This window comes from Paroedura picta, chromosome 2 (assembly GCF_049243985.1).
Source record: "Paroedura picta isolate Pp20150507F chromosome 2, Ppicta_v3.0, whole genome shotgun sequence".
Taxonomy (NCBI): Eukaryota; Metazoa; Chordata; class Lepidosauria; order Squamata; family Gekkonidae; genus Paroedura; species Paroedura picta.
Window position 1 is genome coordinate 65,143,683 of NC_135370.1, and position 18,408 is coordinate 65,162,090.

An 18,408-nucleotide genomic window follows, 5' to 3' on the forward strand; every position below is an offset into this window, starting at 1 on the left:
TTTTTGCCTAAAATAATAAGGAGCTATAAAGTTACGTGGCTGAATGGCATATTTTGAGGCCATTTATCAAATTTTATTTACAAGGTTTATTCCCACTTTGAGAAATGCTGAAGTGGGCATAATCACTTTATAGCAACATAGGTTTGTCAAGAAGAACATTTTACTTCTTGTAAAATCTGTTATCCCTCTCTCACACATATACACATACATTTTTCTTCTTGTTCTCTCTCGCTCTCTCTCTCTCTCTCTCTCTCTCTCTCTCTCTCTCTGTGCCTCCATTCACCCTCTCTCCTTGCCTGGTCTGATTTCAGTGTAATGCTCATAGACATAATTGGAACAATGCAAGCCAATCTCATTTGAACCGGGCAGCTTTGTACTGAATGTTAGCACAACAGCAGCCTTGGCTACATAGCCATGGTTTGCCAGCATTTGTATCCATAGTGGCCAAGTTTCTAGTTTAAATGAGACACCCAATTTGTTTCCTGTTGCACAGGTAAGGTTTTCTTCCCATCCAGCATCACATGTAAATTGGGATACACTTGCAAGCGCACAGATGTCAGTTCTTTTTTTTTTCCTGTCCATCTCCGTCTCATCTCCTATATATTTTTGTCATACATCAATCTACTCCTTGTAACCAAGAACTTACAGCAAATATATTCCCCATATTTCTGTGAAAGAAAGTACACAAGGGAAGCTTAAACATACATTCATTGCTTGCTGGTTCAAAATGTAGAGATGCTAGAAAAGGTTGTTTTTCTTTTTATTCTGCTAGATCCTCTTAAGTTTATTATATAAGAGTGTAGCATTTGTCAGTGTAAACTGAATGATGGGCACTTAGTCAGTACATTTGCAGACTCTTGTTTCGCTCTTTCTAAAGAGCTTGGGCTGAGATCAGTGCATACTCTCATTAAGAGTATGGATGTATTTGTATAGATGTTGAACTTGTTCATTCCTCTTCAATATGTAAAGGTAAAGGTATCCCCTGTGCAAGCACCAAGTCATGTCTGACCCTTGGGGTGACGCCCTCTAGCGTTTTCATGGCAGACTCAATACGGGGTGGTTTGCCAGTGCCTTCCCCAGTCATTACCGTTTACCCCCCAGCAAGCTGGGTACTCATTTTACCAACCTCGGAAGGATGGAAGGCTGAGTCAACCTTGAGCCTGCTGCTGGGATTGAACTCCCAGCCTCATGGGCAGAGCTTTCAGACTGCATGTCTGCTGCCTTACCACTCTGGGCCACAAGAAGCTCTAATATATACAGATATATATATATATATATATATATATATATATATATATATATATATATATATATATATATATATATATATATATATATATATATATATATATATATATATATATATATATATATATATCTGTAATATATACAGATATATATATCTTCAATATATACAGATATATAAATACCAGCAAGAAGCTGTGTCTTAACCAATCTTGTATGATAAGACCAATATAAGGTAGTACTTAAAAGGGTAAGACTTGGGCCAGGAAGAATCTGGGTTTCAAACCCTGCTTTGTTATGAATAAGTTGTCCCCGTGGTAACCAGACTCTGGGTAGCAGGAGACACAGAAGCAAGGGAAGCTGGGAGTCCTGACTGTACCAGTGGACAATTCCTACAAAGGTCATGTAGTGGTGGCAGTGAATAGAAAGAGAGGGAAACCCCTCCTAAGTGTTGTGGAAACTCAGGAAGGAAGGCCAGTGCAGAACAATTCTACCACATTTACTACTTTTCAGTGTTGTTTTAAAAATAAATGGAATACACCCCATATATACCACCCTGAAGCCACTGAGAAAAGGATGGGATACAAATATATGTTTAGGTTCAAACAAAGTAAAAAGTGTGTAAAACTGCTGCCATAAGGAAGAGATTTGGGAAGACAAAGGCCTAGTGTTAGTTCAGAATGTGATCTTTCGGGAATACTTGCAGTATAGTAATAAATTTAGGGGTTCTCAGAAATGGTTTCGGTGGATTGTGGTTCACTGTAACATATTTAGATTCTTTAATGTGTTTTATCTCTTTTGCAATCTTTGTGAGCTGTGTTTTCTTACATGAGTTGGTTCAAATTGCTTTAGGGGTCAGAACTAGGTACCCGCCTATAACTAACCTGAATTACGATTTAATTGCAGGCACTTTGATTATTGCTGAACATGTTAAAACTTAACCAGAAAATATAACTTGAGGGCATGAAATCAGTGAAGCCCAAAGTAGACCATGTGTTACTAGGATATGTACTATGTAACTGGTATGGGTGATCCTAAAGAAGATAAATGGGGAAAAATAAGCAACAAATATCAGGAGGGAAATATAGAATTAGTTGTATAAGAACTCACTCTTCTCCCCGAAAATCAGTCAAGGGGGAAAACTAAGGAAATATCAGGAGTTTTCACACGTGCTAAATAATGTAGTTTCAATCTACTTCAGTGATTGTTTGCAACTGGAATTTGCCATTCCACACAGTTAAATCCAGTTGCCAAGAGCACTGGAAGTGGGTTGAAAGTGTGTTATTTAGTCCAGCATTCCAGGAGGCTTGTTCACTCTGGAGGCCATGGAGCTTGGCAAGTCATGTGATTTGACATATGATACACGGTTGGGCTGACTTTGGGTGAGGGGAAGGGAAACAGAAGAAGACTTTGGAGGAGCGTAATGGCTCTTGAAAGCCCTGCTTAGGAAAGCCTGAAATATCAAAATGTTCTTTATTCCAGAGATTTTCACAATATAAAGCACTTGTTAAAGTTATTTAGATTTGAATTAAAATTCTATATTAGTAGTACATAAAATGTTTTTAAAAACATTTTTCCTAAATTAATTTGGCAGTGGCCTCATTCCCTAGGGAATGATTTCTTTATCAGTTGCCTTTTGTTTGGACTCAGGAAGAGTCCAAAGCAATTACATGTCTAACACTGTTGAAAATTGGTAAGCACAAGTTTCCTTTTTATTCCCCAAACCTCTCTTGGCCAAAAAGGAATCATTTGTGTTATTGTTATATGATGTGTATGTTTTGATTCTCTAGGCAACAGAATGGGGGTCAGATGAAGACACAAAACGATCTTGCCAGAGTAAAGGAAAAACTGAGGTAAGCTTCCCACCAACTTGATTCTGACAACCAAAAAAAGCTATAGGTAAATGCCTGATTTTATTTTTCTTTGAATTGATATGAAGAAATACCTGACATTAGTTCACAGTGTGAAATGTGAAAGTGCTGCTGCAACAAATGCAGGAAAGAGATTGAACGCTGGTACATTTTCAAGGCCCATTGCATGTGTACTTTGTGGCCTTTGCATGAGACTCAGATAGTTTGTACTTGGAGAAGATATCATTTCTTGCTAGCCAAAGATATGTTTTATGTTATAGAAAGCTGTGTTGAAGTCAGATTTATTTATATTACTTAGCACCGAGTTTTTAGAACTTAGCCACACAGGGCTTGCTTCTTTTTTTTTTACTGTAACTGTAGAGAATTATACTTCTTTACCTGGGTTGGATGGTCAGCTAGTGGATGTCTCTCCCACAGCCAGGCTGGTTTCACTGAGACTTCCCAGCATCTGCTAAGAAGGGCTACTGGTGTGATTCTGCTGATCCAGGCAGCTTCCAGACTGGTCAGCCAGCCAACCCACAGCCTTCTGAACCCTGGAATCTGGAGATGCCCTAGAGCAGGGGTAGTCAACCTGTGGTCCTCCAGATGTCCATGGACTACAATTCCCATGAGCCCCTGCCAGGAATTCCCATGAGCCCCTGCCATAAACCCTCTAGAGGTCTATGAATCACTGCAAGGGAGTCCATGCTGTGTTTCTATTTGAAGGCTAAGAAAGCTGAGGAATGCTGGTTGTGTTATCTCTCTGCATTTTCCTTCCTGTATGCCCTGACCTAGATAACCCAAGCTGGCCCCGTATTGTATCTCAGAAGCTGAGCTGGGTTAGTTCTGCTTAGTGTTCAGATGGGAGACTGCAAAGGAATACCAGGATTGTGACATGGAGGCAGGCAATTGCAAACCATCTCTGAATGTCTCTGGCGTTAAAAATCCAATAAGTCAGCTCCAACTTGACGGCAGTTTCTACTAGCATCATACATAGTGTGGAAATGTACACATTTTCATAGTAACCTTGAAAATATTTTAACAACAGGATTGTTACAAAAACAAAATTAAATTTAAAAAACCAAAGAAAAATCGAGACTTTGGTACATCAATGCTATTAAGGAATCTGTCTCCAGTCTTTTCACTGCCCACAGAAACATTCCGTTTGAACCTCATTGGGATGGAAAAGTTATTGGGAGGAATGTGTTTCAGGAGGATCCTAACAATCATCTTCTACTTTTGTGTTCTAAATTCCTCCTTAAGTGACCTTGTGCCCTTGGGTATTACAATATGCATTGGCATGTTACATGCAATTTTCTCCTGACCTATTTACCTTTAATCTACCACTGTCCACCAGTTATTCACTATCATTGCATGTTCCTACAAGCCACAAGCGAAAAATTAGGATGCATGAGGAAAATATGTGAAATCTTCAACTGGCAATGTAGTCCAGCTATAAAAGCAATAAAAAAGAGAGAGAAGGGCATTCTCCTAAGGGCCTAACTGCACATTATATTTTCCTTGAGGATATCTAGTTCAGTGGTGAGGCATTTTCTGAAGTTCCATGCTTCTTAAATACTTGTGGACTAGCTTCAGATCTGGAGAATTGTCTGTGGAGGGAAGGAACATAGGCCCCACCCATGTGTTTTTCCTGATGAGAAATAGTCAGTCTAGTCCAAGACCCTATTTCACCCAGTTATCAACTAGATGTCCTGGAAGTCCTAGAAACCACCATGTGGTTTTCCTAATCTGATATGGTCCATCAACTCCAAGATGACTACCAGTGTGGTGTTGTGGCTAAAGTGCCCGACTAGGATCCAGGAGACCCAGGTTCAAATCTCCATGTGCCATGAACACTGACTGGGTGACCTTGGGCCAACCACACTCTAAGCCTTGTCTACCTCACAGGGTTGTTGTGAGGATAAAACTAGGGGAGAGGAGAATGTTGTCAGCTGTTTTGGGTTCCTCCTGATGAGAAAGACAGGATATACTCCAATATCTTGTTTTACCCAATTACAAACCAGATGTTCCAGAAGACCTACAAGTTGTGATTTCCATTCTGGGAGTGGTATTCTGTTTACTGCTTCTGAACACAGATGTTCCATTGAAACATCATGACTTATAGTGATTGATGCCGAGCCCCTCTAAATTTCTCTAACCAAGCTAAAGTAGTTGCCATCACTTCATCCTGTGGCAGAGAATTGTACTTGTTAATTCCAAAATTTCCTAGCACTTGGGTTATGTAAGTTGGTTTAAAAAAGACCCACTGTTGCACAGACCCAATTCAATAGAATGTAGGTGAATATCTGAATGTACTCTTAATTTTCACTCTGTATTCTGATTTCTGCTTCTTCAGATTTTCTTAATAGAATTCTGTAGCATTTATGCCTCTGCATACGGAGGTAGACACAGTTACTGGTTTTCATTTAATAATTTGACAAAAGGATACAATGACATGTTTTCAAATTTCTTCATGTTGGAAGTGGCAACTGTGTAATGAGAAGAAGAAGAAGAAGAAGAAGAAGAAGAAGAAGAAGAAGAAGAAGAAGAAGAAGAAGAAGAAGAAGAAGAAGAAGAAGAAGAAGAAGAAGAAGAAGAAGAAGAAGAAGAAGAAGAAGAAGAAGAAGAGTTGGTTCTTACATGCCGCTTTTCCCTACCCGAAGGAGGCTCAAAGGGGCTTACAGTCGCCTTCCCATTCCTCTCCCCACAACAGACACCCTGTGGGGTGAGTGAGGCTGAGAGAGCCCTAATATCACTGCTCGGTCAGAACACTTTTATCAGTGCTATGGCGAGCCCAAGGTCACCCAGCTGGCTGCATGTGGGGGAGTGCAGAATCGAACCCAGCATGCCAGATTAGAAGTCCACACTCCTAACCACTACACCATAACCATGGAGAGGGGAAGTTACACATTTTGAGTAATTTTATATTGGGCTGTGATGCTGATACTCTATACCAGTACCTTGTATGATCACAATCCAACATGGATAGCAGTATACATTTGAAATGAAGATGCCTGGAACCAACAAACAAGTCTACCATAAAATATACACCATAAAAATGGATTACTGATGGAATAAAACAAGCTTCCAAACTAAAATAGTGCTAACAATCAATCCCATAATAAAAAGCCAAGGAGAAATGAATTGTTTTGGCCTGGACCAAAAAGAAAAACAACAAAGATGCTAGGCAGACCTCAATGGGGAGGCCATTCCATAAGCAAGATTCTTGAGCTTCAGTTTATTGGTCCCATCTCTAAGTATCTGTTCTGGACATCCACAGACCTACCACAGAGAGCCAGTTTGGTGTAGTGGTTAGGAGTGCGGACTTCTAATCTGGCATGCCGGGTTCAGTTCTGCACTCCCCCACATGCAGCCAGCTGGGTGCCCTTGGGCTCGCCATGGCATTAATTAAGTTGTTCTGACCGAGCAGTGATATCTGGGCTCTGTTAGCCTCACCCACCTCACAGGGTGTCTGTTGTGGGGAGAGGAAAGGGAAGGTGAATATAAGCCGCTTTGAGCCTCCTTCGGGTAGAGAAAAGCAGCATATAAGAACCAACTCTTCTTCTTCTTCTTCCTGACTCCATTGTTATAAGGAGATGTAGAGCTGGGTGTCATCTGCAATTTGGTGGCAACTTACTCTATATTAACTGATGATCTCTCCCAGCAGTTTCATGTAGATGTCAGTTATTGTGAAGGACAAGGCAGAACCTTGCAGCACCTTATAAATGCCATGGAGATGTATCAGTCCCATGGTACCATCTTCTGGAATTGGCCAATCAAGTAAGAGTGAAAACACTGAAGTCCACTCCCAACTCAACCAGCCTCTCCTATTAGGATGCCATAGTCAGTGATATTGAGTACCATAGTCTGTGGTATTGAATACTACAGGGAGGTCCAGGAAGATAAAGAAGGATGCACTCCCCATCACTCTCCCAGCGGAGATTAGCCATTAGGACAAACCAGGGAATTTTGTGTTCCACATCCATCCTGAATCCAGACTGAATCTAGATAATCCATCTCTTGCAAGGTTGCCATAGGGTCTGTAGCAGTGTGGTAGAGCATTTGCTTGACATGCAGAAGTTCCTAGTTTTAATCCCCGACATCTTCATTTAAAAGGACCAGGCTGAAGATGATGTGAAAGACTTGTCCCTGAGATCCTGGACAGCATCTGCTAGTCAGAACAAACAATACTGACTTTGATAGACCAATGGTCTGATTCAGATACCTGGAGTGGGCCATTGGTTCTTTCTGATCTGATCTGGTGATTATAAATACTCCAGGTTAGAGCAGAGTGTGTTACAAACAACAGCCACACTCTAGTTCTGGCCATGTGGCTACTTTCTGTTTGTCTTAAAGTGAGTTCACTTTTATTGTCATTCAAAAGATACAGCACAAATACTATACATTTCAACAACCCACCAAAAGCTTTCCACATAATCACCAAATAAAACCAAATTTAAAACAGCAGAATTAACACAACACAAAATGAAGGTTTGACTTTAACTGACATCGCTTTCACCAAAAAGTTTTGCAACCTCACTAATAATTTCAGGATTGCAGTCATAAACACTGATATACCTTCTCTTTGTTCACCAGGCTTTGTAGACTAAGCTATTTCTCTAAGCTTTTATCCTGTAATAGGGTTGAGAAAAGCCTCCTTTGAGAATCTTCATGAAAGGGACAGTCTAAAATTATATGCTGAAAATAGAATCAGACCTAGGCATTTTGCAGGACCAGAACCTCTCAGGGTAGAGGGTATAATCTTTCACATGGAACCCTTGATGGAAAAGTGCTCATTCAGACTAATGTTGTGACAGAACATCAAGTATATGAAAATACTGGTGCATCCTCCCAAAATGGTTTTGTGAGCCTAGTTGAAGGGAGGAACAGACCACAGGCTGAGCAGAGAAAACTTTTATTTAAAGAATATGATCTTCATCTGAAAGTAACAGAGTCGGGGGAAATCCCAATTTAACTGAATTTTGACAATTGCAGTAAACCATGCTGTTTATCTTCCAGCATCTTTCCTTGCCTCTCTCTCTGTCCGCACTTGCTTCTACCATTTTCTCACTCTAGTCCCTTGCCCTTTCATCAGCTCTGCTCCTGTGTTGACCCTCTGTGCTGCCTTGATGTAGAAAAGTATCCTGTGCTCTGCTGAGGACTTCCAGAGCAGTGTTCCACCCCACTCCTCCATCATCCATCCTAATCCTCTTATGCCTTGTACCGCCTGTCCTCCTTTTGATCAGCTGTTTATGGCTTAGCACTAACACCTACAGCATAAATGCCATGGTTCAATGTGACTCTACTACTTCATCCCTTTTCCACTGATCTGGCTGGTGCCAGCTGCAGGAAAGCGAGTATAAGCATGTGTTTTGTGTTTGTTGTGTTCAAAGCCGTGATTTGCTTTTTGTGTGGTACAATTCTCTTGGACAGAGCTTGAGAAATCAGCCACAGCTCAAAAAGACAAGATGTCTACACTTGCCCCATACATATTGAGCCTCTTTTCATGGTTCTTTCACCAAGAAGTGCATTACAAGTTAACTCTGTTTTCTCTCTTCCTACAATTGCTTGGAATAAAAAAAAATCTTGCAGACATTAAAAGCAAACGACAGACAGAAAATCATTAGTAAATCCTGTTTGGTATCTTATGCATGCCAAAGGAAGAAAAGCTTGGCTAGGTTGCTGGGCAAAACTGATTAATGAAATTGTTTGTCTAAAGCAATAAATATAAATATCCAAGAGCGTGTTAATAACGCTGCTTTGCAGCCTGCAAGGTGTTCAAAGGAAATTAGGACAGATGGCAGGAAATACATTAAAATTGCCTTCCTACGTTGCTGAATGAAATTTCTCTGAAGAGGCAGAGCAGATTCTAGTCTGTTTTCCCAGCTATGAGAGACAAGCAGATTTTCTCAGGGAACTAGGAAACCATTGAGTGTGACTGTACCTGACCTGTAACATACTGTGGGTGATGATTGCAAATAGTTATGTGATCTGCTTGGAGGGGAGTGTTAACAGAGGTGTCCTGTAGTGATCATGAAATAGAAGAGGACAGTTGTGAATCTGTGTCTCTGGACCCACATGCTCAATTACAGATCAGGCCTGAGCTAAATATAGCACTAATTGACACAAAGAACCTCTGTAAACTAGCCTCTCAGTCACTTTGCTCAGCACATTAATACAGCAGAGATCTGTAGCCCCGTAGGTATTTTAGCATTACATGTAAAGTTTAAAAAGAAGTAGAAGAAGAGTTGGTTCTTATATGCCACTTTTCTCTACCCGAAGGAGGCTCAAAGCCTTCCCTTTCCTCTCCCCACAACAGACACCCTGTGAGGTGGGTGAGACTGAGAGAGTCCTGATATCACTGCTCAGTCAGAACAGCTTTATCAGTGCTGTGGCGACCCAAGGTCACCCAGTTGGCTGCATGTGGGGGAGTGCAAAATCGAACCCGGCATGCCAGATTAGAAGTCCGCACTCCTATCCACTACACCAAGAGGCTGGACAAATGCAACATTGCTATGTCTAAATAAAACTTTGCTCAGTCAGACTCACTTGCCATGTTGCTTGCTTAGGGAGACATGATTTATTGTATTTTAGAATACATTTTACCAAATGATAGCAAGCTTGGATATTTTAACTGGATGGACCAGGCTAGCCCAATTTTGACAGTGCTCAGAAGCTAAGTAGAGTCAACCTAGTTAGTTCTTGGATGACAGACCACCAAGGGAGCCTAGGGATTGCTACGTAGAGGCAGGCATTGATAAACGACCTCTGTTTGTTTCTTGCCTAGAAAACCGTGTAGGGCAGCGGTCCGCAACCTTTTTCATGTTTGCACTCTCAGCAGGTGCGCAAACGCACACACGCAAAACTGCTGCACGTGCACATTTGCGCCCCTGCCGGCCACAAATGCGCATGCACGGCAAGTCCGTGCATGCATGTTTGCGCCAGCAGCCGCACTTCTCCCACAGCAAGAAGTTTGCCGGGCTGCAAGCTAATTGGCCGCTTTGGCAGCCGATTTGCTCGTGGCCTGGCAAGCTTCTCACTGTGGGGGGGGGGGCGGGAAGAGGGAGCCGCTGCCCTCTGCCGAGGCTCTTGCGGCCCGGCACCAGGCTGCAGACAGGGGGTTAGGGACCACTGGTGTAGGGTATCCAGAAATAGGCTGAAACTTGGTGGCACTTTTCACCACCAGAATTATGAAGAAGACAACTGAGAAAGAGAGGACGTTTGGGGAAATATAAATTTATGCACTTTGTTATGTCTGAATGGGATTTTTATCATTCTGATAGTACCTATCTCCCTAGATCTCCTGAATAGTAAAGGACAGTACAAACAGAAAGTTACCAGGGTAGCTAAGAAGTTGAAATGTGATCAAGAAGGTCACTAGTACAAATCTCAACATGATCACAAACTCCAAAGTTCGATTTGGACAAACCACTATCTTTCATCCTCAGTTATGCATTTAGTCATAAATTAGCATATGGTACTCTGAGCCCAGTTTGCAGGACTCGAATATTGTATGGTTTTTCTATTTCCCTATGGCTACCCTTCCCAGACTCAATTTCCTTTTGGTTGGTGGTGGAGCCAAGGAATAGAAAACATTGAACAATTTCTTTAGCAGCCTTAACGTTGTGGAATTTGCCAATAGTCATTATTTTGGCCTTGATGTCCAGCCATAATCCTGTTTTGGCGTTTGCAGCTTTAACCTCCAGCGTAGTTAGTTTTCATTAATTTCTTCCAATAATAGGGTCTCATCTTCCGATCTCAAATTCTTATTGTTCCTCCAACCAATTCGCACTCCATCTTCATCTAAATCTTATGATATGTTGTACATACAGATTAAACAGTCAGGGAGATAAAACATACCATTGTCTGACACCTTTGACAACTGGAAACCATTCTGATTTTCTGTATTCTGTTTTAACAGTATCTTCTTGTCTGGAGTACAGGTTGTGCTTCAAAATAATCACATGCTGTAGGTCACCTATTTCTTTTAAAACCAGCTATACTTTTCGTGATGCACGGAGTCAAAAGCTTTGCTATATCAAAATGGGTAGCAGTTTTAGTCTGCCTGGAGCAGTAGAAAACAGCAAGAGCCCAGTAGCACCTTAAAAACTAACAAAATTTGTGGTAGGGTATGATCTGTTGTGAGTCACTGCTCACTTCTTCAGATAAAGCTTTCCTGTAATCTATGAAACACAAGCTGATTTTTTTCTGAAATTCTTCAGTATGCTCTACTAATCAACATAAATATGATCTCTAGAGCTTCTTTCTTTTCTCAACCTACTTTGAACATCTGGCATTTTTCATTCCATATATTGTAGCCTTTGTTGTAAGAGTTTAAATATCACTTTACTCATGTGAGAAATTAATGCAATGATCTGGTAATTGTCTTTGATGTTTGCTTTATTTGGAATTGGAATGTAAGTTGAGTGTTTCCAGTCTGTGGGCCACTGTTTTGTTTTTCATATTTGTTGCCATATTGTTAAGATTTTGATGGACTCTGTTTCTGTTGCTTGGAGAGCGCTATATATATATATCCCATGTAGTCCGGAGAATTTGTTTCACCCAATTGCTTTCAATGCAGCTTTCTCTAACTGTAGGTTCTTTAAAATTTGTTCTTGGAAGGACTCTGTCATCCTTTCTTCTCTTTTGAATAGTATTTCTGTGTGTGTATTGTCCACATTTTGTCTTTATTTTGTGCTGTTAAGAAGAGTTGTTTTTATACCCTGTTTTTCTCTACCTGAAGGAGTCTCAAAGCAGTTTACAGTGAGCAATTGGAACTTACCGTAGTTGCCAATTGACTCATCAGAGGGGCAGACAGGAGAAGGACACGCAGGTGGCTCTAGCCAGATAGTGTGTGCGCCAATGCTGGTGGCACATGCAGCATTGTTGGGAAACGGGGTGGGCCCCAGGAGTACCTATAAAAGACGCCATGTGCTCAGGCCCCAGCATCTCCATCCCAGCAGCCTCAGGAACAGCTTTCCTCCCACCCTTGCTTAAGCATGGTTCAGATTCAATTGTTTAATGTTATGTTTTGGGGTTTGGTTTATTGTCACAGTTGTGGTTTATGCAAGATAAGCAGCCTGTTGGCAGGGAGTCCAATTTGTGGTTGGACTCCCTGGGGTTGGGGGCCTTGTTAAAGAGGCTGGCAAGAGAACAAGTGCAGTTGACCCAGCTGGGAGGCCTGGGGCTTGTTGCCAGGCTGCCAGGGTTTGCCCATACGAGGTGGGCGCTCATTGGCTCCCCATCAGGTTGCTTCCCTAGTTTGACAGCCCAGAAGGCAAGGGCCTACTCTCCTGGCTCTGAATAGTGCAGGCCCTGGACTCTTTGTGTGGTTGCAGCCGGACAGCTGACAGGGTCGGGCTCTATATCTTGTTGCCAATCCTCCAAATGGTAGGAATAAATAAAGCGGTAGCCGTGTTTTAACACCATTCTTGTGTCGCGTCTTAATCCTGGCCAATGTGCTGTCCTGCCAGTCAATCACCTTCCCTTCCCCTCCCCACAACAGACACCCTATGAGGTGGGTGGGGCTGAGAGAGACTCTGACAGGACTGCTGGGTCAGAACAGCTTTATTGGTGCTGTGGCGATTGCACAGTCACCCAGCTGGCTGCTTGTGGAGGGGGAGTGGGGAATAAAGCCTGGCTCATGAGATTAGAAGCTAATGCTCTTAACCACCACACCAAGCTGGGTCTTAGTTAAATGTATTTCTGTGTTGATCTTTTAAACTTTTCCCACTCACCCCCCCCCCCTGACTACTTCTATGGTGGCCTGAAAATATACCTGGAAAAACTTGAGGGGGGGGGCAGAATCCAGGAGAGCAATTATCAGAAAACTCTGTGTGTGTGTGTGTGTGTGTGTACATGTGCACGCAATGCAATGCAATTAAGAAGCTAAGATTGGGCAAAAATCCCAAAATGAAAATACAAGGATACATTAAAGAGTTATTATGCTTACGAGTACTCATCTGGAGTCAGGTTTAAATAGGATGCCAGTATGCATGCATCGTTCACATGCCAGTGTGTCATATAGTCAGATATAGCATTTCTGCCATGCCAGTACTGCATTCATGGGGGTATCAGAAGAGAAGAAGAGCTAGTGTTTATATTCTGCTTTTCACTAACCCAAGGAGTCCCAAATCGGCTTACAATCACCTTCCCTTCCTCTCCCCACCGTGTAAGGTAGGTGAGGTTGAGAGAGCTCTGAGAGAACTGTGATTGGATCAAGGTCACCTAGCTGACTGCATGTGAAGGAGTGGGGAATCAAACCCAGCTCTCCGTTTAAGGGGCCACCACTCTTATATGCTGCACCTAGTTGGCTCAGGCTGATTTAAATGTGTTAGCAATTAGATGTTGCTCTGCATGTGTAAGTTTTACATGCCTAGTGACACTACTGCCTGTAGCAGTAATATTGTGAAGTAGGATAGGAGGTGACTCAGAGGGGATCCGATAACCATCTTCAAGTATTTAAAAGGCTGCTGCATGGAGGATGGAGCAGAGTTCTTCTCTCTTGTCCCGGGGGGACGGACCAGAACGAATGGGATGAAATTTATTTAAAATAAATTCTGCCTAAACATCCGGAAGAAGTTCCTGACAGTTAGAGCGGTTTCTCAGTGGAACAGGCTTCATCAGGAGGTGGTGGGTTCTCCATCTTTGGACATTTTGGAACAGAGGCTAGATAGCCATCTGACAGAGAGGCTGATTCTGTGAAGGCTCAAGGGGATGGCGGGTTACAGGGGATGAGCGATGGGGTTGTGAGTGTCCTGCATTGTGAGGGGAGTTGGACTAGATGACCCAGGAGATCCCTTCCAACTCTATGATTCTGTGATTCTAATATGTAAGTTGGGAATAGTATTTCTGAATGTTCCTTTGCTGTCAGTATTTTATTTATATATATTTTTACTTTTAGGTTGCCCCTATCTGTCTCAGGGCAGCTTATGTAGCGAGCAAGGACTTTGGTACAGCTTACAATCTTATGGTTTTCTTCACTTAGAGTGGAACTGGGAAGAGTGAGACAGATGGGATCGTAGGAGTACGGCCACAGCCTTTGTTTTGCAAGGTTCCAACTGATAGACATGTTCAATAACCCACAGTTTATCTGTTTCGGAAAGATTATGCTCTGAATTGCTGCAGCTGAAGAAGCCTTGCTTCCAGGCTGAGAGAGATTTCAAATCTGAGCCCTTTTGTATCTGATCAAGACGTAATGGAACTGAGAAGTAAGGCGTGTGAAGCATCTCCAAAGAACATTGCGATCTTGACGCGTTCATTCTAAGCGCTCCCCAGGCCACCTCTGGCCGTTCAGATCCCACTATCTGCTCCATTGAGGCTCTTAGCATCCTTGATAAGATGCATCCAGAAACTGCAAGTGCATTCACTGCCTTGTTTATAGGCAGCACCTGTAGCGTTAGCTACGGGCAGGCTTTCTTTGAGTCGATTTCCATATTGCAAATGAAAGGAAACAATGCTGTCTGAGGCTGAGAAAATATTTCCCCTCCCCTCCCGGGTTTTGCTCTGTTGAAATGTGGAAGATATCTTTGGGGAAATGTTCAGCATCATGGGGACAGTTTTTACTCAGAAGAAAGAACAGGGTATTTTGTGCCTGGTTTGTTTTATAGGCCAATTATACTTTCCTGAGGACCGGGGAGGAGAGGTGAAAGATCATAATTTTGTATATTTTTGTTTAGATGCATTGAGCAAGTTAGCATTCCGTTCTGAGCACAGTTGAAACTTATTCTATTCCTTTCTGATGCAACCCCATAAATTGCACTGCAGAGTCAATAAGTGTTCAGAGCTGCAGCACGTCCAAGTATCAATTTTTACACAAACCATAAACCATAAACCATAAACTATGTCTACAGTCGGGTTAGTGACATTTCTCTCTGGAAGAGCCCCAAGCAATGGGGGATGAGGCAAAGCAGTGGACAGCAGTAAGAGAAATTGTTTTTCCAACCACCTGAATTTGCTACCTGTTGTACACTGTGAAAAGTAATAAGCATACTAAGCTGCCATGTGGCTCTGATATTGTTAATAAGCTGAAGGGAATCACTACAACTCATGGTAACATTTCTTAGCATGCAAGAGCCATTCTGTGGCAAGCCAAGCCTCACCAAACCTTTGCAGTAACGCTCCTGTCCAATAAAATGTAGCAAGATTATGAAGTGGGCACCCAAATAAAGCTCATAGTGAATCAGATATACTGATTTCGTTTTCAGATTTTAGATTGGAGGTTTTATTCCCGTCACAATTTCTCAGGAATCTAAGAGGAATGCTTAGAAAATCAACTTTTGTTGAATTTCTCCATAGGGTTTGGTGTCCTACACTGTTAGAAATACATTTTGGAGTAAAATGTGCTCTCCGAGATACAGCTGTCTTGTGTCTATGTATTTGGACACATACAAAAACCAAACAAGCTCTAGCAAAATTAATCCTTTGTGTGGCCAAAATGTTTTAGATGTTCAAAGAATTAATGTATCTGAGACAGCATGATTGCATCCTCCTACAATATAAAAACAAGCAAAAACCCTTAGTAAAGTAGCCCTCTTTGTGCCAAACATATTTTAAAAGAATTAAAAAATGTTGTTTTCAGGATATAGATAATCGTTTCGATTGGGGTGTTTTTTTGTTGTTGTAATTCTGTGTTTAGACTGCTGAACGTAAATGCCCTTGTTGTGTTGCAAGATGGAAAACAAAATATTTTTTCTTATTTGAGAAGACATGTGTATAATTTTAATAATATTTATAAATCATAAAGGAATAGACCTTTTTTCTTACATGGTTGGCTCAGTCCTTCCTGCCCTGGAGAAGGCTTCTCCTGGCTCAAACAAACTGGCCTCAGGGCCAGGTAGAAAGGCAGGTCTGGGGGGTTCCTTCTCCCTCCCTCATTTATGTGTGTGTGTGTGTGTGTGCGGGGGGGGGGGGGTGTTTCAGGGCTGTTTTTTCGTCTCAGTCTCCATACCCCTGCAAGTAGGATACTGTGTTAGAAGCAGTAGAATTGAATCCATTGGTCCAATTCACATGGAATTTGGAGGGTTATTAGTGGACAGGCAGCACATGGCCCCCTACAATTGCAGTGTTGTTTGGTTGAAAAACCCCAACTTCAGTCCCCTAAAAACATCCCCTATAAGAATTTGGATAGTCCTTGAATCCCCAAAAAATCTGAACCTGGATTTCAAAACAGTATTGACGTCCCCAGATTCCATCACAAAATTTGTATCCAAAAATACTGCCCACCCCAGGTGCACACCCCTAAATAAAACCACAGAATATTAACAGAATGGAACTGGGGTGCTTTGCTCATTCCTGTGATTTGGTGAAGCTTTAGAAACTATCTGGGTACACATGGGTTGTTAAACTGAATGTCTTTTGCAAAGTCTCATCAGGTTCAGCTGGGCCCAGGTAAAACTAAATGAGCCTTACAGGGCAGGATTGCAAGGGGTCAGGTGTTTAACACAGCAGGTAGAGGCAGGAGGCATACTTATGATTATTACAGAACAGCAGCAACAGGTCTTAATAGGTAAGGAATACATGGTGCAGAACTCCATCTTTCTACCAACAAATTACTTGAATTTATTGAACCAAGCAGAGGCAGATTTTATATAGTCCCTGTTCTCAGCCCATGTGGAGCTGAGGCACAGCTGTACTTCCTAGTGTGGCCACTCACATTAGCCCTAGATTGTTCCACTTGCATGTTTGTGGCTGTAGTGATACAGGCTGGTTCCCAGGATTCTGTGTTGGAGACCCCTGGTGCCTTACACATCCTACTGTAACTTCTTCTATATCTCATATGAGTTCTGTTCAGTTTCAAATGTGTTGGCCATCAATAAATCTTAAATAGTAGGGGAAATTATCTTTTGTCTATGTTTTATATAGATTTGGGACTACAAGATGTTTCTAGGATTCTGTTTTCATAAAAGTAGACAAACAGGTTTTCAGTGGCTGCAGTGTTACTCTGTAGAGACTGCAGGCATAAAACCCAGGAAATGGGCACAGACACTTCAATGAGTTTGCCATCCAAGATAACCTAAGGTCTGAATGATATAAGGGATACCCTAGGCCTTTAGTTTTGGAAGGTCAAATGTGTGGCATAGATCTATGATCTGTGAAGACCAACTATGGTGACCACATAGGTCATGGGTAGATTCTTTTTAAAAAATATGGCCTGGGGTTTTATTTGCTAAATTATTAAGATTAAAAGTGTCTTGCTTTGTGATTACTTAACAAAAGGTACTATGCATGTGCTCAAAATCATTGTTGTCTTGATCACACTGTCTAGGGCCGAAGGGCAGTACTTAAAACAATGCTCCAAGACTGTGGTAATGAGTCCCAGTTGGTCTCCTTTACTGAAATGTGTCTTCTTTGATCTAGGAGGAATGCCAGAACTATGTCCGTGTCCTGATTGTTTATGGCAAGAAGGTTTTCAGCTGTGGTACTAATGCCTTTTCACCTGTGTGCTCCAGTAGACAGGTAGGTTGTTTCTGTTCAGATTTTGGGATGAATCAGAGTTGAATGAAACAGTCACGGAAGAAAAGATTATAAAGAACATTTTATTTTTCATTTATTTTGTTGTTGTTTTTTTTACTTGTATATTGGCCTTCCCTTGTATACTTGTATACCGGCTCAGAGTGATTTATGTTGGAGGCACAACACAAAAGCACAAAGATGTAAAACATCATATAAATAAATAAAAATATTCAACTTCAAAACTTAATCAATTTAAAACAATTTAGAAGCCACATCTTCTTCCCAAATTAACTCAGTGGGGAGGGCTGCTCAGTTCTTACAACATTCAGCTTCTTTGGTGGTTTTTAGGCAGGGAGGTCAGCATTCCTAGGTGTTATTTCTCTCTTCAGCCATAGGCCCTGTGGAAGTGTTTAAGGTCCTGCAGGCCTTGATTTCATTTAGCAGAGCGTTCCACCTGGCCCTGGTCGAGGCCAGTTTTACCTCCTCGGGGCCAGGGATCCTGAGCTTATTTTGATCACTTGATCTGAATGTTCTTTGGGTGACCTAGAGGAAATATTCTCTTTCATCATCCATTAAAAACATTTGAGGTGTATTCAGAATAACCAGAGTGGAGAAGGAAACAATGTAATGATGTAGCAAGAACATTTACGGTCTGTGAAGAATAGCATCAGCTTTAGCAACTAGGAAGTAAACCCGATACAGGTTAAAAGAGCTGGCTTAAGCCTTGAACTTTATTCTGACCGCCAGTGGCTCTGGAGGGTCAGTCTTGCTGCCTGAGATTGTTAGCTTCAGGACAGGCTCCTTGTTTTTGACCTGCAGTACCCAAGCAATCCATAATCTGCAAGCCAAATGGAGGTGA

The 18,408-nt window shown here is 41.8% G+C and overlaps 1 protein-coding gene across 11 annotated transcripts in view; it reads left to right on the forward strand.

Moving 5' to 3' along the window:
• SEMA5B (semaphorin 5B) overlaps nt 1–18,408 on the forward strand; it is a 473,766-nt gene that overhangs the window by 328,071 nt on the left and 127,287 nt on the right. For all 11 annotated transcript variants that reach the window (XM_077320463.1, XM_077320455.1, XM_077320456.1 and 8 more), the window contains 2 exons: nt 3,036–3,098; nt 17,454–17,552. In XM_077320463.1, coding sequence (XP_077176578.1) covers nt 3,036–3,098; nt 17,454–17,552 — 162 coding nt within the window. The remainder of the gene's footprint in view (nt 1–3,035; nt 3,099–17,453; nt 17,553–18,408) is intronic.